General features: G+C 43.5%; 1 protein-coding gene across 1 annotated transcript in view; it reads left to right on the forward strand.

Annotated features, from left to right (window-relative positions):
- Positions 1–24,185, forward strand: part of LOC126188707 (carboxypeptidase B-like) — a 162,492-nt gene that overhangs the window by 12,241 nt on the left and 126,066 nt on the right. Inside the window, exon 2 of the mRNA XM_049930315.1 lies at positions 12,188–12,436. Within this exon, the coding sequence (XP_049786272.1) occupies positions 12,188–12,436 (249 nt within the window). The remainder of the gene's footprint in view (positions 1–12,187; positions 12,437–24,185) is intronic.

Consider the following 24,185-nt stretch of genomic DNA (forward strand, 5'->3'; position numbering starts at 1 on the left):
GGAAACCTTTCAACTTATATTTGTAGACTTCGGATTTACCACATTTTTTCAGTTCTGTTTCGTCAATCAAATGCACTCCAGGCTTCGTTTACTATTCTATTTACTTCTTTACTGTCCGTCTAGTCATTGTCTTCAACTGTCCTAATTGCGAGAAGTCCACAATTACGTCTGTGACGTCATGGTCAACTTTTATTTTCTTTTTCATATACTTTATTTTACTCTTATTATAATAAACTTTTACGCCTATTTTCAAACGTGCTCCACTACGTTATTCCATTCTTTTATGCATTTTTCTGCACTAGCAGCAAATGGTGCACCGTCATCAGCAAACCGAAGGCTCTCTAGACATCTTCCATCATTAAACACTACTGGAGAAACTCGGCGTTGCCCACGTATTTACTTATAGTCGTGCACCTACGACCGTAATCACAGCATCTGGCTTTGTTTTTAATGCGGGGCCCACGAGGAATACGGGCCCAGCAACAAACTTGTGACATTACACTAGTCGGCTTGTCCGCCACACTTCACGAACATTCAGCTTGGTGCAGGGCCCATGGGAAATCAATATAAAATTGAAAACGTACACACTAAAGGTCTTAAATTTGCTGTGAGCTATCGAGAGCTTGCGTGCATTTAAACGAGTAATCAAGAATTATTAAACGCCTCTGAAGTACATTGAAGCTCTACAGGAACTGGTATAGGCTTGCGTATTCAAATACAGACAGGCACAATATGGCGCTGCGGTCGGCAACGCCTATATATGACAACAAGTACCTGGCGCAGTTGTTAGATCGCTTACTGCTGCTACAATGGCAGGTTATCCCCAGCTGCGACTGAAGAGAATCGTTCAGCGTGACAGAAGTGGAACCTTTCCGAAAATTGCTACAGATTTCAGTGCAGGACCATCAACAAGTGTCAGAGTGCGAACCATTCAACGAAACATCATCTATATGGGCTATCGGAGCCGAAGGCGCACTCGTGTACCCTTGATGATTGCACGACACAGAGCTTTCAGCCTCACCTGGGCCCATTAACACCGACGTTGGAATTTGATGACTGGAACCATGTTGCCTGGTCGGACGAGTCTCGTTTCAAATTGTATCGAGCGGATGGACGTGTACGGGTACCTCATGAATCCATGGACCCTGCTTGTCAGCAAGGGACCGTTCAACCTGGAGGAGGCTCTGTAATGATGTAGTGCGCCTGCAATTGGAGTGATATGGGACCCCTGATACGTCCAGATACGACTCTGACAGATGACACGTACGTAAGCATCCTGTCTGATCACCTGCATCCATTCATGTCCATTGTGCATTCCGACGGACTTGGCAGGACAACGCGACACCCCACACGTGCAGAATTGCTACAGAGTGGCTCCAGGAACATTCTTCTGAGTTTAAACACTTCCACTGGCCCCCAAACTCCCCAGAGATGAACATTATTGAGCAAAACTGGGATGTCTTGCAGCGTGCTTTTCAGAAGAGATCTCCACTCCCTCGTACTCTTACGGATTTATGGGGAGCCCTTCAAGATTCATGGTGTCAATGCTCTCCAGTACCGCTTGAGAAGTTAGTCGAGTCCATGCCACGTCGTGTTGTGGCACTTCTGCGTGCTAGCGGGAGCCCTACACGATAGTAGGCAGGTGTACCAGTTTCTCTGGCTCTTCAGCGTAGTTACTCACTCCCCGCCGGAGACGGCTGCTGGCATTCGTAAGACCTACAGTGTCTGTGCTGTGACGTACGCTCCACGGGGTGTCTTTCTCGTCGGGTTAATGCTTATGACGTCATAGCTCCTGATCTATGTATCACACAATGATATAATTTTGTCGGTAAATTCTGTGACATATGTGGGTACTTACTGCAAATTGAGTTAGTAGTAAATAAGTAATTCAAACGTCATGCATGATGCGGCAGTTTTCCACGCGTCGCGTTGTTTATGACGCCAAGTCTCCCGTATGATGTGATGTAGAATGATGTAATTTTGCGCTTACATGGAGTGGTTATATGTGCATATTGTCTCTAAAATGACTCGCGAATACATTTAGTGGTAAATAAGTAATAAATTATAACGTGGTGCCTCATGCAGTACTTTTGCTGTACGAACAGCGGAAAAGCATTAAGCGATAAACATTTTTCCTTTCATTATTTTGAATAGGTTTTCAGCGAGAAAAAATTTCATAAAGGTTTGAGGTTCTGTGTAAAGTTCCTTGCGAGCCACTAAATGTTCACATTCTCAAATACTGGATGAATAGAGTCTGAGAATTCACGTGTCACGGGCTACGCTTCTTCATCACCCCCACCCCTATGATAGGTAGTTCTTACCCGACAGCGATTGTCGTCTGACATTAAGATATGAAGTTTGGTTGAAATCGGTCCAGCGGTTTAAGTGGAGACGTGGAACATACACACACACACACACACACACACACACACACACACACACACATATATATCTTAGCTTTTTCAGTTTTGGTGATGTGGAATCTCTTTGCCTGATTACTCGCATTCACAGCTACTGTTATGGTCTGGAGTCCAAAGACTGGTTTGATGCAGCTCTCCACGCTATTCCATGCTGTGCAAGCCTCTTCTGCGCATAGGTACTGCATCCTACATCCTCTTGATCCTGCTTACTACATTCAAGCATTGGCTTTCCCCTATAATTTTTAACTCGAGCACTGCCTCGATTACCAGATTGATAGTTTCTCCATGCCTCTGGTCGTGTCCTATCAACCGATACCTCCGTTTAGCCAAGTTGAGCCATTAATTCCTCTTTTACCCCAATCTAATTCAGTACCTTCTTGTTAGCTACACGATCTACGCGTCCAATACTCAGCATTCTTCTGTAGCACCAAAATTCAAATCCTTCTGTTCCCATCTCGTCTGAACTGCTTACTGTACACGTTCCATTCACGCATAAGGCTACACTCTACACAAACACCTTCAGTAAATATTTCCCAACATTTAAATTTATGTCGCAACAAATTCTTCTTCTATCAGAAATGTTTTTTGTGCTATATCCCGTCTGAATGTTATATTCTCTCCATGTTGGTCAACGTTGGTTGCTTTGCTACCTAAATAGCATAACTCATTTACTACTTTTCGCGTATCGTTTCCAAATACAGTTTAGCGTCGTTTATCCGAACGTCGGTCAACGGAACGACCGCTTAACCGAACTGTGTACTCGCTCGCACCTGTTACTCTCCCACCCTACCGTCCATCATCCCCCTCACTCCCAAACCAAGCTTCACACAGTAGTCGCCGCACTGGGCCACCGCTGGCGGAACATTGCTTCTAATGGGGCCTTCACAAGGCGCTGCTGACCGGCCAAGCCGCCAGTCGCTGTGTTTCAACAATCAGCACACTTCTGTCGGCTTGGCACTGGCAGTAGAAGTAGCGGCAGTATCAAAGCTGTTCACAGCAACAGCTGCACCACCTCCGCGCAGGCCGGCCGAAGTGGCCGTGCGGTTAAAGGCGCTGCAGTCTGGAACCGCAAGACCGCTACGGTCGCAGGTTCGAATCCTGCCTCGGGCATGGATGTTTGTGATGTCCTTAGGTTAGTTAGGTTTAACTAGTTCTAAGTTCTAGGGGACTGATGACCTCAGCAGTTGAGTCCCATAGTGCTCAGAGCCATTTGAACCATTTGAACCTCCGCGCAGTTTGAAGGGTTACGCGCCCCCAAGAAGAGCTTCTCACGGTGAAAACATTCACATTCAGTTCTCTGTTACGACCACTTGTGTGATGCTGCGTGAAGAAGTGAACTTGATACAAAATGCTTAAACGTAAACGTGTTGTCCTTTCTATGAGGGGCAAGTACGAGATTATTACTATATATTCCTACTGAAGTTGCCTTTGTATGTTACTTTGTAATACTAAAAGAGATGCCTGTTTATATGAATAAATTTACTCTACAGTACTTCTTTTTGGCAAATAAACATGTACAGTTCAATTATCCGAACAAACCAATTTTCCGAACACCCATGTCCCCCAATTACTTCGAATTATCGACGCTCTACTGTACTTTCAAAATCATTTGATTTAATTTGACTGCGCTCGGTTACCCTTGTTTCACTTTTTTCCGTTACCCTTGTTTTATTTTTGTTGATATTCATCGTAAAACCTTTTTAAGACATCCTTTCCATTAAACCGCTCTTCCAAATCCTTTGCTGTCTCTTAACATAAATACACTGGCCAGCCAGAACATAGTGATCACCGACCTACTATCGACATAAACCAGTCCAGGCGATAACAGCGCCACCTGGCGAGGAATGACTGCTAGTCAGACACACGCAAGGTGCGTATAAGCCTGTTGTGTGTGTGTAGAATGGGGAAGGCCCGCGATCTATCTGAGTCTGATCGAGAGCAGATTATGGTGGGCTGGAGGCTCAGCACGAGCATTTCGGAAACTGCACGACTTGTCGGGTCCTCGAGGAGTGCTTTGCTGAGCGTCTTCAACACGTGGCGAAACCACGTCCAGACGTAGTGGGACGACAACCCTCACTACGAATGTCGAACGTCGTAGGCCGGGAAAAATTGTAAAACAGGACAGGTGGAGAACTGTGCGCAACTACCGTCGGACTTTAATGCTGGGCAGAGTACAAGTGTGTCTGAACACACAGTGCACCAAACACTCCTAATGATGGACCTCTGCAGCCGACGACCCATGCATATCCCGATCTTAACACCACGAGATCGGTAACTAAGACTGAAATGGGCACGTGACCATCGACACCGGACGGTGGCGCAGTGGCAGAGCGCTGCATGATCTGATGAATCCCGATACCTTCTTCATCATGCCTGTGGGAGGGCGCGAATCCGTCATCTTGAAGGACAATAGTTTTTGACACCTGCACTGTGGGACAGAGACAAACTGGCGGTGTCCCAGTCTTCAAGAAGGGTCGTCGAGCAGATGCGCAAAACTATAGACCTATATCTCTGACGTCGATCTGTTGTAGAATTTTAGAACATGTTTTTTGCTCGAATATCATGTCGTTTTAGGAAACCCAGAATCTACTATGTAGGAATCAACATGGATTCCGGAAACAGCGATCGTGTGAGACCCAACTCGCTTTATTTGTTCATGAGACCCAGAAAATATTAGATACAGGCTCCCAGGTAGATGCTATTTTTCTTGACTTCCGGAAGGCGTTCGATACAGTTCCGCACTGTCGCCTGATAAACAAAGTAAGAGCCTACGGAATATCAGACCAGCTGTGTGGCTGGATTGAAGAGTTTGTAGCAAACAGAACACAGCATGTTGTTATCAACGGAGAGACGTCTACAGACGTTAAAGTAACCTCTGGTATGCCACAGGGAAGTGTTATGGGACCATTGCTTTTCACAATATATATAAATGACCTAGTAGATAGTGTCGGAAGTTCCATGCGGCTTTTCGCGGATGATGCTGTAGTATACAGAGAAGTTGCAGCATTAGAAAATTGTAGCGAAATGCAGGAAGATCTGCAGCGGATAGGCACTTGGTGCAGGGAGTGGCAACTGACCCTTAACATAGACAAATGTAATGTATTGCGAATACATAGAAAGAAGGATCCTTTATTGTATGATTATATGATAGCGGAACAAACACTGGTAGCAGTTACTTCTGTAAAATATCTGGGAGTATGCGTGCGGAACGATTTGAAGTGGAATGATCATATAAAATTAATAGTTGGTAAGGCGGGTACCAGGTTGAGATTCATTGGGAGAGTCCTTAGAAAATGTAGTCCATCAACAAAGGAGGTGGCTTACAAAACACTCGTTCGACCTATACTTGAGTATTGCTCATCAGTGTGGGATCCGTACCAGATCGGGTTGACGGAGGAGATACAGAAGATTCAAAGAAGAGCGGCGCGTTTCGTCACGGGGTTATTTGGTAACCGTGATAGCGTTACGGAGATGTTTAACAAACTCAAGTGGCAGACTCTGCAAAAGAGGCGCTCTGCATCGCGGTGTAGCTTGCTCGCCAGGTTTCGAGAGGGTGCGTTTCTGGATGAGGTATCGAATATATTGCTTCCCCCTACTTATACCTCCCGAGGAGATCAGGAATGTAAAATTAGAGAGATTAGAGCGCGCACAGAGGCTTTCAGACAGTCGTTCTTCCCGCGAACCATACGCGACTGGAACAGGAAAGGGAGATAATGACAGTGGCACGTAAAGTGCCCTCCGCCACACACCGTTGGGTGGCTTGCGGAGTATAAATGTAGATGTAGATGTAGATGTAGATGTAGATGTAGATGCTCAGAGGCACATTAACGTGGGCATCCATGGGTCCAGTGGAGCTTGTGCAAGGCACCATGATGGCCAAGGAGTATCGTACACTGATTGCAGAACACGTACAGCCCTTCATGACTATGTTTCCTGGCGGCTGTGGCATTTTGCAACAAGATAATGAGCCATTTCACAAGGCCAGGAGTGTAATGGCGTGGTTCGAGGAACACAGTGGTGTGTTCCATTTATTGCGCTGCCCCCCCCCCCCCCAACTCACCAGATTTGAACCCGATCGTACACTGAGCGTGAGGTCAGGGCTCATCATCTCCCTCCCCGGAAGTTACGGGAATTAGGTGACGTGTGTGTATGCAGATGGGGTGCAAACTCCCTCCAACGACCTACCAAGGCCTTAGTGCTTCCATGCCACGACACCTCGCCGCCGTTATTCGTGTCAAATGTGTGCGACCATAATGTTCTGGCTGATCAGTGTAAAATATCATTGGAAAACCTCAAAGTTTGTTTTTTTCTCTTCTTCTTCTTTCTGAATTCTAATTTCCTATCAGAATTTCTTCGTGCTTTCATTTACTGCTTACTCAGAGTACAGACTGAATAACATCAGGCATGGATGACAACCCTGCCACACTTCTTTCTGAATCATTGCTTAATTTTCATGTTCTCCTACTCTTATTACTACGCTCTGGTTCCTGTAACAGCTGTAAATAACATTTCGCTCTCTGTATTTTATTCCTACTACTTTAAATTTTCTAAGTGTCTATTCCAGTCGAAATTCTCACAAGCTTTTGTAAATCTAGAAAAGTTATAAACGTAGATTTGCCGTTCTTTACCTGTCTTCTATTGTATGAAGCACGAATAATTAACACATTTCAACACTGAATAAAACTTGTACGTCTAGTTATATTTCATTCATATATCGCTCCAACGTGTTTGGTTTCATAGAAACGTCGGTAGAGGCCGTGTTGCTGCAATATCGCCAATACCTTGTTTCGCAGTTTGCGCTTCACCGCGGCCGACCATGGATGTTTATCTGTTCAGCAGTGTGCTCTGTTATTTCTCTCTCCGAGGAAACCCCACGTCTCGGGAAAATGCGCGTGTAGCCTGTGACGTGCAGTCACCGCTGTCTCCTCCTCTTGGACAATTACGAGTACGAAAAAGGATCATCCATTCAAAGCGCAGGTAGAACCACATATAACGATCTAGAACCAGTCTCTCTCTCACTCTAGTCGAAAAGGAACACATTGTAATGGCGGGAAACCCCTTCCCCTGATTTAATGGTAAGAGATTGGTCCCGGAAACTGCAAGACTTTCGAGAATGTTTTGATTTTACTTTTGAGCTCGGGTAACAAATGAGAAAAGAACTATTTATATCGTGCGATATAATTACAAATTAACAATTTCCGTTTTCCCCCCTTTACGTGTACTGCAAAGCCTTGCTTTCTGCCAAATTTCATGATTCTGGGTCAAAGGGAAGTACCCTATAGGTTGTAATGAGCGAATTTGCCAGTATAAAATCATGTACACAAAAATGGTCGTATCTTCTGACTGCATTTATTTAGAAACTTTATTTTTTTACACCCCCAAGAGATCATAGGTCTTAGTATGTGACTTAAAGTTCAGCTTCATATATGAATCTGTTCCTGAGAAAACACGTTTTTAACAGATGGACAGAGAGACAGACAGACAGACACACTCACAACAAAGTGATGCCATAGGAATTCCACTAACATTCTTCAAAAATAATAAGCATAAGACTCAAAACAATATTTTCTACCGAAGAGTAAAATTGCACATTAAATTGCCCAAAAAGAAAAAGAGGTTACTGAATTAGCCTTTTTGAACAGGGAGTTAAAGGGTGCCTGTTAGGCAGTACATTCTGTACAGTACGGGTTTGGCTAAAAATGTAGCACAATTAAATAATGATGATGGAAACAATAAAAATATCTTAGTTCACACAACAGTTTCGCACTACAATGTTTTATTTCGCGGAAAACCTTACTCCACAACTCTAAAATGTATAATACTAATATCTTATCCTCTTCCTGAGCTCAGTATATCACTCATTATGAAGGGTGTTGCCCAATTTTTCAGGGTGGCTAATGTGGAGTTGCGGTGCACAAAATGGAAAACAAGAATCGTCGCTATGGTCTTTATGTCAATCGATAGTGTGGGTGGATGTAAATAATTAAGTAATGCACGTATAGTGTGTGCGATGAATGAAAGTGCTTTTTACGTTACCGTATTAAATAATTTCGTTTCGTAAAAATGTTGTACACCAGGGTTAAAAGGAATGACACTGCGCAGCTTTTAACAGACTGATCTTGTATTCGGAAGGATGGAGGCTCCATTCTCAATCCGGCTATCTTCATTCAGTTTCCCTGTTCCCTGAATTGCGTCAGGCAAATTCTGGAATGGTTCCTACTACAGTATCACGGGAGACTACCGGTACCCACCCCTTCAAACTTTATATGTATCTAAACGCCTGTATGTATGAAGTATGATTTGTTTTTCTCCTTATTAAACTGTAATACCATGAAATGCCATTAGCCATGTACAAGGGATACGCGGATTGATAAAACTACTATTACTACTACTATTACTACTACTTCTCTACTTACTGATGTCAGGACCTGATTATATTTCTGCCTTTCTGTTATATTCTTCTAGTTTTCCCATCTATCTAGCTGAAAAACTGATTCCATTTATCTTCACATATGAACGAAATGCTGAGCACAAGAAAATCGTGTGTGATTTAGTATATTATCTCTTTAGTACCAGTAAAGGCTCGTCGCCACTTTACTATGCTACCCGGCAACGGTACTAAAAGTTTATTATCACTCGGAAGGTAGTGACGCGCTGACAGTTGGAACAACTCGCATTCCGAAAAGTCGGTAGCGACTAAGTTCACATAGTGAACAGCGACCCAGAAACAGAATCTAGAACACTGCAAAGTCGTAATCATACAAGATCAGTCTAGAGTGAATACTAAAAGAGCAAAACCGAACGATAAGCAATAGCCAAACACTGTATCAAATGGCGTGATTCGAAGGCTTCAGGTGATAAAGCGTTGAAGAACCGCACACATGTATTTAAGAGCAGAACTCCGCAAGATGGCGCGCCCATAATGACCTTTGCTTACACCGTCAGTGGAATCGCGAAGAAATGTTATTACTTGCAAACTGCAGTATCTCAGAATCCGTATCGATACTGCCGCGTGGTGTGGGTCGAATCACTGTCAGATACAAGAATCTGTTACAGATCAGGGCGTAAGGCTTTTCAGTACTGTGCAGTAGATACTACACGATCGAAGGTGTCCGGACATCTGTTAGTGGACGTTAATATTAGGTGTGTCCACCTTTCGCCTTTGTGACGGCTTGAACTCTCCTTGGACACTTAGGTGTCTTAATGTCTACAGAGAAATGGCTGCCCATTCTTCCACAAGACCTGAAACCAGAGGAGGTCGTGATGTTGGACACTGGAGTCTGTAGCAAAGGTGACGTTCTAACTCATTCCAAAGCCTTCAGTACAGGGCGGAACTCTGGGCAGGCCAGTCCATATCAGGAATATTGCTGGTCCACAAATCATTGCCTCACAGATGCGGCTTTATGACAGAGTGCACTGTTATGCTGATAGAACCAGTTACTGTCTCCGACTGTTAGTCTACTGTAAAATGTGTTCCCATCCTTCCACATTTAGCTTTTTCTGTAGCACAGAGAAGAGACCACACCCTAACCACGAAAAACATCCCCATGCCGGCACTACACATGATGGTCGGTAACGTTCTCCAGGCATTCGCCAAACTCAGACCCTCCCATCTGATTGCCACAGGGTGCTCCAAATCACTCGTTGCCATTTATTCGCTGTCCAGTGGCGTCGCTGTTTACAACATCTCAAAGTGTTGCTTAGCACGGAGTACAGAAATGTATTGCTTATGAGAGCGGCTCGACCATTGTACCATTCTTTTAAACTCGCTACGCGCCGTCTCTGTGCTAACTTGACTGCTGGCAGCACTTTGCAACTCGCAAGTGATTCCTTCCGCCGATTTCATATTAACTTTTTACGATCACCCTCCGCAGTGTTTAACGGTTCATGTTCTTCAGTGCATGATATATGGCTGGTCTTGGTTTAGCTGTGGTTGTTCCTTCACGTTTGCATTTGATGATCACATCACTGACAGTCAACATGGTCAGCTTTATAAGGGTTATGTCCCTGATAGATTTAATACTCAGGTGATATCCAAAGATTAGTCCACGTTCGATATCGTTGTAGTCTCCTGACAGACCCATTCCTCAATTACTGCGTCTCTGCTGACAAAAAAATATTCCCACCTCTCCTTTTGTATTCTTGGCATCTAGTGGTCAATTCCGGCTGATGGGTTTAGAAAACATCGTTCTTATGAAACACAACTAGCTCTTTACTCGCACGAAGTGATGAGTGCTATTGACAAGGGATTTCAAATTGTTTCCGTATTTCCGGAAGGCTTTTGACACTGTACCACACAAGCAGCTTGTAATTAAATTGCGTGCTTATGGAATTTCGTCTGAGTTATGTGACAGGATTCGTGATTTTCTGTCAGGGCGCTCACAGTTCGTAGTACACGACGGAAAGTCATCGAGTAAACCAGAAGTGATTTCTGGGGTTCACCAAGGCAGTGTTATAGGCCCTCTGCCGTTCCTTATCTATATAAGCGATTTAGGAGACAATCTGAGCAGCCATCATAGATTGTTTGCAGATGACGATGTCGTTAATCGACTAGTAAAGTCGTCAAAAGATCAAAATAAATTGCAAAACGATTTAGAAAAGATATCTGTATGTGCAAAAATTAGCGATTGGCCCTAAATAACGAACAATGTGAGGTCCTTCACATGAGTGCTAAAAGGAATCCGTTAAACTTCGGTTACGCGATAAATCAGTCAAATCTAAAGGCCGTAAATTCAACTACATACCTAGGAACTACAAATACAAACCACTTAAATTGGGAAGAACACGTAGAAAATGTTGTGGGGAAAACTAACCAGAGACTGAGTTTTATTGGCAGGACACTTAGAAAATGTAACACATCTACTAAAGAGACTGCCTACACTACGCTTGTCCGTTCTCTTTTAGAATACTGCTGCGCGACGTGCGATTCTTACATCAGATTGACGGAGTACATCTAAGAAGTTCAAAGAAGGGCAGCACGTTTTGTAATATCGCGAAATAGGGGAGAGAGTATCACTGAAATGATACAGGATTTCGGATGGACATCATTAAAACAGACGTTTTTCGTTGCGGAGGAATCTTCTCATGAAGTTTCAGTCACCAGCTTTCTCCTCCGAATGGGGAAATATATTTTTTTACGCCGACCTACTGAGGGAGAAACCATCACTATAATAAAATAAGGGAAATCAGAGCTCTTACGAAAAGAAATAAGTGTTAGTTTTTACCGCGCTCTATACAGGATTGGAACAATAGAGAATTTTGAAGGTGGTTCGATGAACCCTATGCCAGGCACTTAAATATGGTTTGCAGAGTATCCATGCAGATGTAGATGAAGATGTACGTAGCTGAGTCTTGAGTCGTTTATCGTGTATTTGATCGAGAAATGCATAAATTGCAAGGGCATTTATTATTATTTTATGCTAATTTTTACCAATCCCCGCCGGCCGGAGTGGCCGAGCGGTTTTAGGCGCTACAGTCTGGAACCGCGCGACCGCTACGGTCGCAGGTTCGAATCCTGCCTCGGGCATGGATATGTGTGATGTCCTTAGGTTAGTTAGGTTTAAGTAGTTCTAAGTTCTAGGGGACTAATGACCTCAGAAGTTAAGTCCCATAGTGCTCAGAGCCTTTACCAATCCCCCTCTGTGTTGTCTAAACAATCCTTGGCTATGGTGTAATATTTAACAAGTACCCTTTGCCTGTTTTTTTTAAATATCTGGATATTAACCGTCTCTTTAACCTCTCTGACCAATTTGTGTACACTTTCCTAGCTTCTTGGTTTCACGACGCCTGCATTTTTCTCGTGTGAATGGCAGGCGCGCGCTGTACCGGGTGACGTTCACGGACCAACAGCTGCCACTGCTGGACCACCTGAGAAAGAGCACATCCATTAGGGTCTGGAATGCGCCAGGACAGCCGACGTACGTGGTGATGGTTCCGCCACAGCTGCACCGCTACTTCCGCGAGAAACTCCGGCGCCAAGGCGTGGCTCACCAGCTACTCGTCTCAGACGTGGAACAGTGAGTACCACGCCCTTACTTCCAACGCACACAGTAACATCGCTGCCACGGCGATTCGGAAAGCGTTACTGTAATGACATAGGGGTCTGAAATTACGTCGGATCTGTGGTTTCACCGCCAGACACCACACTTGCTAGGTGGTAGCTTTAAATCGGCCGCGGTCCATTAGTACATGTCGGACCCGCGTGTCGCCACTGTCAGTAATTGCAGACCGAGCGCCACCACACGACAGGTCTAGAGAGACTGACTAGCACTCGGCCCAGTTGTACGACGACTTTGCTAGCGACTACACTGACGAAGCCTTTCTCTCAATTGCCGAGAGATAGTTAGAATAGCCTTCAGCTAAGTCCATGGCTACGACCTAGCAAGGCGCCATTAACCATATCTGAGAGTCTCACTTGTATTATCAAGAGCGATGTACCACAAGGATGAATTAAAGTTAAGTATTAAAGAAGCTACTTACTTATTCCGTATCCTGTTTCAGACTTAAGCAAGCCTGCGTGAATTAAACGCGTGCCTTTCGGTTACCCGTCACAGTGGACTGGCTGTCTTGTCAGTCCACAACAGGATCTACGTCTACACTTACATAAATACCACAAAAGCGATCATACGATACATGGCACAGGATAACTTGTAAGCTACTAAGCATTTCCTTTATTTATACACCTCTGACGTCGTCATCATGGGGGCGACCTATAGTACTGTGGACACTGAATAATAAAGAATGCTAAAATCTTTCATGCATACAGTTTCGACAATTTTCTGTTACCATCTTCGGATCTATGTTTACATCATTAAACAATCTCCTCCTTCAGTGTTGCAAGTGGTGTTGTACAATGTATGACCATGTTGTTATTGTGAGCTACATTACAAGTTGGCAAGTCTGTTTGAAAATAACAGCTGCTGTATGTACACGCCGATTACATGTGATCACATTTAATTGTAAAGTGGCGATGAATGTGAGATCTGTAATCGGCGCGATGATGTGTCGGTACATAGCTGTTATTTTAAATCTGGCATGTCGACTTCTAGTATAGTTCACGATACCAACATGGACATACAATGAGTAGCAACACTTAGGGTGCACTGGAGGAGGAGGTTATTTAATTATGTAAACATAGATCCGAAGACGGCAACATAAAATTGCCGAAACCGGTCTTCTATATGAATAAATGATTTTAGCGATCTTGGAAGTTGAAAAAAATAATTATTCATTCATCACATTCTTTTTACTGTTCCACTCGTAAATGGAATTTGGGAAAACCACTGTCCATACTCCTCCTTACGAGATCTTATTTCTTTTACCTTCGCAGTCGTTCACGAAATTTACGTTGGCGGGAGTAGAACTATTCTGCAGTGAGCTGCAAATTCCCGTACTCTAAACTTTCTCAACAGTATTTAGCGAAAAGAAGGCAGTCTTCCCTCCAGGGGAATATTTCCGTTGCGCCGGGTGGTCAAAAAGTCAGTATAAATTTGAAAACTGAATAAATCACAGAATAGTGTAGATAGAGGGGTAAAAATTGACAGATATGCTTGGAATGACATGAGGTTTCATTAGAACCAAAAAAATACAAAAGTTCACTAAATGTCCTACAGATGGCGCTTCATATGATCAGAATAGCAATAATTAGTATAGCAAACTAAGACAAAGCAAAGATGATGTTCTTTACAGGAAATGCTCAATATGTCCACCATCGTTCCTCAACAATAGCTGTAGTCGAGGAATAATGTTGTGAACAGCACTGTAAAGCACGTCCGGAGTTATGGTGAGGCATTGGCGTCGGATGTTGTCTTTCAGCATCCCTAGAAATGTCGGTCGATCACGATACAATTGCGACTTCAGGTAACCCCAAAGCCAATAATCGCACGGACTGAGGTCTGGGGACCTGGGAGGCCAAGCATGACGAAAGTGGCGGCTGAGCACACGATCATCACCAAACGACACGCGCAAGAGATCTTTCACGCGTCTAGCATTTTTTTTTTTCTAATGAAACCCCATGTCATTCCAAGCATGTGTGTCAATTTTTACCTCTCTATCTACATTATTCCGTGGTTTATTAAGTTTTCAAATTTATACTGACTTTTTGATCACCCGGTACTCGCGTGTTAATCTAGCTTACCACTGACAAATCGGGCAGCACGTCTCTGAATTGCTTCGACTTCTATCTTTAATCCTATCTGATGGGGATCCCATACACACGAGAAGTACTCAAGAACGAGTCGCACTAGCGTTCTATACGCTGCCTCCTTTATACATGATCTAATTTTTTTGTATAATTCTGCCAACAAATCGAAATCGACCATTCGTCTTCCCCACTACCGAGCTTAAGAGCTTATTTTATCTCATACTGCTTTGCAACGTTATGCCTGGTTGTTCAATCGACGTGACAGTGGCAAGCATCACACCACTAATAGTGTATTTAGACATTACACGTTTATTTGTCCTGCTTGTCTGCATTAACTTACATTTGCCTACATTTGGAGCGAGCTGCCATTCAACACATCAAATAAAAACTCTAAGTCGTCGTGTGTCCTTCTACACTCAACGACGATACTTACCCGTACACTACAGCATCATCAGCAAACAGCCGTAGATTGCTGCTCAGTCTCGTTTATGTACCGGGTGGGTATAATTAAACTTTCGCTACTTGTGAGGATCTCTATGAAGAACGAGTGATTGCAGGGCAATGAAACTTTGTGGAAACATTTTTAATGACATGCGGAAGAGAAATAACTAAAAATCCATTGACTGGAACACATTTTAATTTCCATGTGGGAGCTTAATGCTATTGTTAATTGCTTACGACGCTTACGTTCCAGATTACAAACCATGCTCAATATGACAGTGATATATACACTCCTGGAAATGGAAAAAAGAACACATTGACACCGTTGTGTCAGACCCACCAATCTTGCTCCGGACACTGCGAGAGGGCTGTACAAGCAATGATCACACGCACGGCACAGCGGACACACCAGGAACCGCGGAGTTGGCCGTCGAATGGCGCTAGCTGCGCAGCATTTGTGCACCGCCGCCGTCAGTGTCAGCCAGTTTGCCGTGGCATACGGAGCTCCATCGCAGTCTTTAACACTGGTAGCATGCCGCGACAGCGTGGACGTGAACCGTATGTGCAGTTGACGGACTTTGAGCGAGGGCGTATAGTAGGCATGCGGGAGGCCGGGTGGACGTACCGCCGAATTGCTCAACACGTGGGGCGTGAGGTCTCCACAGTACATCGATGTTGTCGCCAGTGGTCGGCGGAAGGTGCACGTGCCCGTCGACCTGGGACCGGACCGCAGCGACGCACGGTTGCACGCCAAGACCGTAGGATCCTACGCAGTGCCGTAGGGGACCGCACCGCCACTTCCCAGCAAATTAGGGACACTGTTGCTCCTGGGGTATCGGCGAGGACCATTCGCAACCGTCTCCATGAAGCTGGGCTACGGTCCCGCACACCGTTAGGCCGTCTTCCGCTCACGCCCCAACATCGTGCAGCCCGCCTCCAGTGGTGTCGCGACAGGCGTGAATGGAGGGACGAATGGAGACGTGTCGTCTTCAGCGATGAGAGTCGCTTCTGCCTTGGTGCCAATGATGGTCGTATGCGTGTTTGGCGCCGTGCAGGTGAGCGCCACAATCAGGACTGCATACGACCGAGGCACACAGGGCCAACACCCGGCATCATGGTGTGGGGAGCGATCTCCTACACTGGCCGTACACCACTGGTGATCGTGGAGGGGACACTGAATAGTGCACGGTACATCCAAACCGTCATCGAACCCATCGTTCTACCATTCCTAGACCGGCAAGGGAACTTGCTGTTCCAACAGGACAATGCACGTCCGCATGTATCCCGTGCCACCCAACGTGCTCTAGAAGGTGTAAGTCAACTACCCTGGCCAGCATGATCTCCGGATCTGTCCCCCATTGAGCATGTTTGGGACTGGATGAAGCGTCGTCTCACGCGGTCTGCACGTCCAGCACGAACGCTGGTCCAACTGAGGCGCCAGGTGGAAATGGCATGGCAAGCCGTTCCACAGGACTACATCCAGCATCTCTACGATCGTCTCCATGGGAGAATAGCAGCCTGCATTGCTGCGAAAGGTGGATATACACTGTACTAGTGCCGACATTGTGCATGCTCTGTTGCCTGTGTCTATGTGCCTGTGGTTCTGTCAGTGTGATCATGTGATGTATCTGACCCCAGGAATGTGTCAATAAAGTTTCCCCCTCCTGGGACAATGAATTCACGGTGTTCTTATTTCAATTTCCAGGAGTGTATCTACGACAGCTTGCAACCGCGCTAGAAATTGCTCCACTGCTGCCCGAAACTACGGTGGCCCACGGAATGTCCAGCTGTCGTGACACAGTGCTTGAAAATCTCACTTTTGTCCAGCATTCTCAGCCATGACAACAGCGTCTTCTTCACCATTTTTTGGCGCAATTGGCTGTCGGCGTCTCCCAGGATCAATTCCCACATCGCCATGTAATTCGAACTTCCGAATCAGGTTCTTCCGTCCCTCGTCGATACGTGTGAAGAGCAGCAGCACAATTACTGTCGTTTCGACAAGACAGCATTGCGAGTAAAGCCCTGCTCACCTTGTCCAGGCCCATGTTGACTGTCTGCTACTATAACGCACACTGATGCTTGTGTTTGAAACCTACGTCGCCTTAACAGCATGACATGACACTAACACCACTAACAAAGCAACTCCTGCTGCGCACAGTCTGAATATCATTCCTATAAGTTGGGAACCTCTACGATAAATAGTTTTCTATCTACGCTGGCTCGCCGGAGTGGCCGAGCGGTTCTAAGCGCTACAGTCTGGAACCGCGCAACCGCTGCAGTCGCAGGTTCGAATCCTGACTCGGGCATGGATGTTTGTGATGTCCTTAAGTTAGTTAGGTTTAAGTAGTTCTGAGTCCTAGGGGACTGATGACCTCAGAAATTCACATAGTGTTCAGAGCCATTTGAACCATCTACGCTGGCTCAAGTAGCGAAAGTTTAATTATAACAGCCCTGTATACAGAAAACAAGAGTGGTCTTATCACACTTCTCTGGGGAACTCCTGACAATACCGAAAGATTAAAGCTTTCATTTTTGGTAATGCTTTATAAAAACTGGTGAACTCTAACCCCACAGCACATTACCATTGGCAAAATATAAAAATTTTAATAACAAAACATCGCACCGGCTATATTATCAGTATAATGTGTACTTCGAACAACGGAAATTTGGTTACACTTAAAACATGTGCAACAAGTATCTTAGTTCAGTTCGATATAATCTGCGATCAAATGTAGTGGACGAGGTTCTGTGAAATAGTGTACTTCATTGGAGTGGTTATGTGATACTTATGGCTGAAGGAGACTTAGAAGAATCAAGCATTCAATAGGATGAAAGAAGTACGAAGTAGAACTAAAAGAAGACCGACGGAACGGTTGTTTTTCCTTTCGATGGAAGACCATAACTGAAGATAATAGTGAACCGAAAGAAAGTATGCAACTGTATACCTAATATGCGAGGAATCGTGTTATGAAGTCGGAGTACGCCAAATATTCCTCACCTTGTGCGTTAGAAATGTGAAGTTGTAAGCTTACATTCTTCGTTAAAATGTATGTCTCCCTATAACCTACTGAACATTTCTACCACAGTGGCACGTTATGGGCGTAACTCCCCGGAAAGGTCCATGGCTAGTAAGGCACTTTGGTATTCAAAGTAATCTTCGGTACTTTGACTCATTTTTTACACTGTTGATCCGAAATACTATGACCCCCCGCTTATTAGCAGCAATTCTGAGTGGATTCGATGAATTCTTTATAGGTTTCCTGAGGTATGTCTCACCAGATATCTTCGCACTTGTCACGTTACTCCCGTTGATTACGAGCCGGTGATTTGTGAGCGCAAAACTGGCACCCGATAGTGTCCAAGATATACTCCTTCGGGTTCTGGTCAGATGAATTTAGTGCCCAAGACATCAACGTGAGTTCACTATCACACTACTCAAACTACTGTAGCACGACTCTGGCCTTTTCGCACAGGCAGTCATCCTGGGCTGAAAGATGATGGGCAGTGATCATAGCCTTTTTTTTTTTGCTTACATTCTACATCTACATCCATACTCCGCAAGCCACCTGACGGTGTGTGGCGGAGGGTACTTTGACTACCTCTATCGGTTCTCCCTTCTATTCCAGTCACGTTCGTGGAAAGAAAGATTGTCGATATGCCTCTGTATGGGCTCTGATCTCTCTGATTTTATCCTCATGATCTCTTCGCGAGATATACGTAGGAGGGAGCAATATACTGCTTGACTCCTCGGTGAAGATATGTTCTCGAAACTCCAACAAAAGCCCGTACCGAGCTACTGAGCGTCTCTCCGGCAGTCTTCCACTGGAGTTTTATCTGTCATCTCCGCAACGCTTTCCCGATTACTAAATTATCCTGTAACGAAGCGCGCTGCTCTCCGTTGGATCTTCTCTATCTCTTCTATCAATCCTATCTGGTACGGATCCCACACTGGTGAGCAACATTCAAGCAATGGGCGAACAAGTGTACTATATATATAACCTACTTCATTTGTTTTCAGATTGCATTTCCTTAGGATTCTTCCAATGAATCTCTGTCTGGCATCTGCTTTAGCGACGATCAACTTTATATGATCATTCCATTTTAAATCACTCCTAATGCCTACTCCCAGATAATTTATGGAATTAACTGCTTCCAGTTGCTGACCTGCTATACTGTAGCTAAATGATAAAGGATCTTTCTTTCTATGTATTCGCAGCACATTACACTTGCCTACATTGAGATTCAATTGCCAATCCTTGCACCATGCGTCAATTCGCTGCAGATCCTCTTGCATTTCAGTACAATTTTGCATTGTTACAACCTCTCGATATACCACAGCATCATCCGCAGAAAGCCTCAGTGAACTTCTGATGTTATCCACTAGGTCATTTATGTATATTGTGAACAGCAACGGTCCTACGACACTCCCCTGCGGCACACCTGAAATCACTCTTACTTCGGAAGACTTCTCTCCATTGAGAATGACATGCTGCATTCTGTTATCTAGGAACTCTTCAATCCAATCACACAATTGGTCTGATAGTCCATATGCTCTTACTTTGTTCATTAAACGACTGTGTGGAACTGTATCTAACGCCCTGCGGAAGTCAAGAAACACGGCATCTACCTGTGAACCCGTGTCTATGACCCTCTGAGTCTCGTGGGCGAATAGTGCGAGCTGGATTTCACACGATCGTCAGTTCCTCGTTGTTCCACCTCATTGCAAATCTTTCGGAGAAATAACTACTGTCCAAGCTCCTCTCCAATGCTACTGAGTAACCAATCTCGTCATCACTTTATACAATAGAAACAAAAACCATTAAAAAGGGCTACTTCCGACAAGAGTTTCTCAGTTCTCTGAGAAAGGAACCGCACCTATTCCTCATCATAGATTTCGTCCAGGTTTATGGTATATGCAGGGACTGGCCAGAAATGAAAGTGACGGAAGTGAGAGCTCCAGGGGGCCAAGCGTTTAGGAAAAAGTAGCATTTTTGGCGCTGGTCGGGCGAGGTGTCAGCCACTACTGTTAACTCCATTCCAGGCAGCGGTTGGAGCAGCGGAAAGCGTATCGAACGATAATACAATGGTCATTGGGGTCAAGTCCCTACACGCTACTTTTTATTTTATTTTCCATTTTTACGTTAACTTACACTGCAAATAAACTGAAATAACGTTCAATATGCGGATGTTGCATTTATTAATATCTTCATCAAGAGGATGAAAAGAAAAGGCAAAGGAAAATTTGATACTGATAATAAATTACCAGGAAGAGGCTATAAGGTATACACGAGTACATCGTATACAAAATTAGATACTTAGAGAGAAGAAATTGAAAGAAAGAGATTAAGACGGTATGGGCATGTTAAGAGGATGCATAGGCAGAGACTCCCCAAAATTATGGAAGAACTAAAGATGGATGGGAAAAGACATATAGGGCGCCCAAGAACACGGTGGGAAATGGGAGTGAGAATATCTGTGGAAAGGAGAGGTGTGACCCGGCAGCAAGTGGAGGAAGAAAAGTGGTGGGAGGACCGAGCCAAATGGAGAGGACTCGTCAGCACCCAGACCCGGCAGTAGCTGGAGCGGGATCTGGATATAGATAAATAGATAGGTAGGTACTTTTATTATTTTACAGTTGATGATTTACACATGTTGGGGTGATATTCATCGTGACAAAAATGGAAACATTAATTTTCTCTGCTCCTTTAACACGTTATAAGGGCTGCGTTTTTAAAATTACATGGTTATTTTAAATTTTCTAAGGAAAAATGAACTTGGTTTAGATTCATAGCACGTAAGTTCTCATAGCGTAGTTTGGCAGCAAACCACGCGTAGCCCAACATTTTGCAAAATATTGATGAGGATAGATATTGATATACAATGTAGTGCATTTTGATGCAGTCTTCTCGGGATGTGACATCCCTGTCTCTCTTGATAAGATCGTTTTTGAAGCTTCTTAATCAAATTCTTTATCTGATCATAAAAAAATAGACATGTCAGGGATGCACTCCAGAAAAGAGCCATAAGAATAATAACCAAAAATACTAGTCGAGCTGATTGTAAAAATCTGTTCAAAACACTGGGAATTTTAACTGCTCGATGTGAATACATTTACCAGTCAGTTATACACAGCCGGCCTCGGTGGCCGAGCGGTTCTAGGAGCTTCAGTCCGGAATCGCGCGACTGTTACGGTCGCAGGTTTGAATCCTATCTCTGGCATGGATGTGTGTGATGTCCTTAGGTTAATTAGGTTTAAGTACTTCTAAGTTCTAGGGGACTGATGACCACCGATGTTAAGTCCCATAGTGCTCAGAGCCATTTGAACCATTTTCAGTAATACACATCTAAAATAACATTCGTAATTACTGCACAAACAGCTCTGTACATGACCATGCAACAAGAGATAGACTCAAGTTACATTTACCAAGAAAAAATAAACATCAAACTCAAAACAGCATTTTCTACCAAGGAATAAAACTGTACAATAAATTACTAAAAGAGATTCAAGAAATTGCAAATATAAACTTGTTTAAAAAGGCAGCTAAAAAGTATTGTTATGCAATACATCTCCTACATTGAAGGAGTACTTAGCTAAAACAGAGTAGGGGTTTGATAAAAAATGTTATACAAATAAATTATAATTATAAAATATCCAACATTCCACATAGACCTTCAGTTTATGTTTTTTCCCTTCTTTTTTTCCTTCCTAGAAATACTTGCCCCCAAGCTACGCCTAGCACAATACTAACACCTCTTCGTGTTTCTGAGCTCAACATCTCTCTCACTCACTCATTATGGAGGGACGCTGACTCAGTTTTTCAGGATAACAAATGGGAAGTTGCGGTACAGAAAATGGCCCAGAGATCACCAGTGTGTGAATGTGTGTGTGTGTGTGTGTGTGTGTGTGTGTGTGTGTGTGTGTGTGTTTAGTGAGTGAAGTGTTATGAAACAATATGTTTATAGTGTGTGCAGTGACTGATAGTGAGGTATGAGTGAACAGTGTGGCATTACATTATTTAATAAGTTATTTGTAAAAAAAGTATTTTATACCAGGAGTAAATCTAATGATTGTCTCTAACTAGAAGTCTGTAAATATATGTGTATACGAATTAGCTTATTTTAAATAGATCTAAATTTGTCAATACACTGACACATCCTATATCCCTGTAAAAAGAGATCTACGGATGAATAAAGCTACTACTACTACTACTACTATTATTACTGCTACTAAGTGCTTCTGGGGGGAATCACTTTAATATTTCTCGGTGACAATGCTTCTTCATACTGAAAAACCTCATCGTATAATTATGATTTTGTGTGCCTTCCCCATGAGCCAGTTCTCCTGCACATAGGACTTCATCACATCAGTCAAAGTTTTTTGTATTATGCTACTGTAAGTTTCAGAGATTTTGACGAAGTAGTGACGACATTCCTATAACTTGGCGCGTATTCATCCACCGTTTTTTGAATCCTCGGTTCAAAGGAGCCAGTGCTTTCTTGTATGGGTGCATACACTGTCCAGAAAGGATCGTAGCATATTGCGTTGTATACTAGTATGTTACTTTTTAATATTTCGGTTTCTTTGCAGTGTAAGTAATGCAAAAATTGAAAATTAAAATAACTTTCATAGAAGAACTCGACCCCACGACCCTCATATTACCATCCTTTAGCCTTCCCGGTGCGCCAACCGCTTCCTGGCAGCCCCGTTTCCACGATTGGTCCATGCCTCGCCCAACCTGTACCAAAACTGCTGTTCTTCCTAAACGCTTGCCCACCTGCAGCTCCCACATCTGATCTGTCAGTTTCATTTCTGGCGAAGCCCTGCTTATGCCATGTAACCTCCCCACAGAAAATTAAAGTATAAATAAATATTATTTGGCTAATGATTCTAATTTTACTGTAACCTCACAACAAAACTGGTTCCCATTTATAATCTCCGTGCACAAATGCATTCACATTTAATGTACCCACAAAATTCTTTTCTCATTTAATATAAGCTCGAAACAAAAATTCTTAAACCTCATAATAAAAAAAATAAATTCAGTAACCTGGTAAAATTTGGACGACAGCAGTGCTGCGTCGTGGCCCTGTAAGATCATTCTGAATAAAAAGCAAAAATTCTTACCTCAATATAAACGGCGAATATATCTGCTCTTACTTAACATTTTTCCGGCACAGCTCCGTGCAATGCTGGCCTATACATTTGTGATTTGTGAAAGGAAGCAACTGATTTTTTTTAAATGAATGTTTTTTTTTAAATTACTTTATATTTCAAAATTATTATTAGGACTTTTTAAAACATTTGGATGGCAGTTCAGATACATTACTAGATATGCGCGACGCTGCTTCTTTACCTTATACAATAATACTCCATCTCCAGATTCCCGACCAGAGCAGACTGCAGACAAGCGCAGACAACCTCAGACTAGCGACTAGCAACAACTAACTACTACAGTTACACAGTCCGTACTGCAGTCAACACTGCTCTCTAGTCAGCGATTCTCATATCGCAGACAGCCCATACCTCTTACATAACCCTCCACTGGGGGGGCAAAAATTTGGCAGCGATGGTTAGTCAATTGGACTTGCCATGAGCAACAAATTTTTCTTAATTAACTAAGTTTACAGTCACAGAATATATACATATATATAAGTGCAGAACATGAAATAAAATATAATGCACATGCACTGAGTACAGAACACATCAAGCAATGACAAAATGTGTACGCAATGAGTACAAAACATATTAACAAATGACATAAAGTGCACACGCACTGTAGTATAGAACATATCAGGAAATCACAAAATGTGTAAGCAATGAGTACAAATCATATTAACAAATGACATAAAGTGTACACGCACTGTAGTACAGAACATATCCGGTAATGACAAAATGTATACACAATGAGTACAAATCATATTAACAACTGACATAAAGTGCACACGCACTGTAGTATTTTTTTTACCATTTTACAAGAACTAGGATAGGAAAGGGAAGGATTGAATCATGGTTGTAGCACAGAAGGTTGCACATAGCTGCACTGAAAGTCCATATCTTTCTACAGAAGCACAACACCAAGTGAGACAATCTGAAGTTCTCTTCCCTGAAGAATTAATCAGTGTAGCCAAGACACTGAAATATCGTATTAATATTCAATGTTATCATTTTGGTAGTACATTAG

Source organism: Schistocerca cancellata, chromosome 5 (genome assembly GCF_023864275.1).
Source record: "Schistocerca cancellata isolate TAMUIC-IGC-003103 chromosome 5, iqSchCanc2.1, whole genome shotgun sequence".
NCBI lineage: Eukaryota > Metazoa > Arthropoda > Insecta > Orthoptera > Acrididae > Schistocerca > Schistocerca cancellata.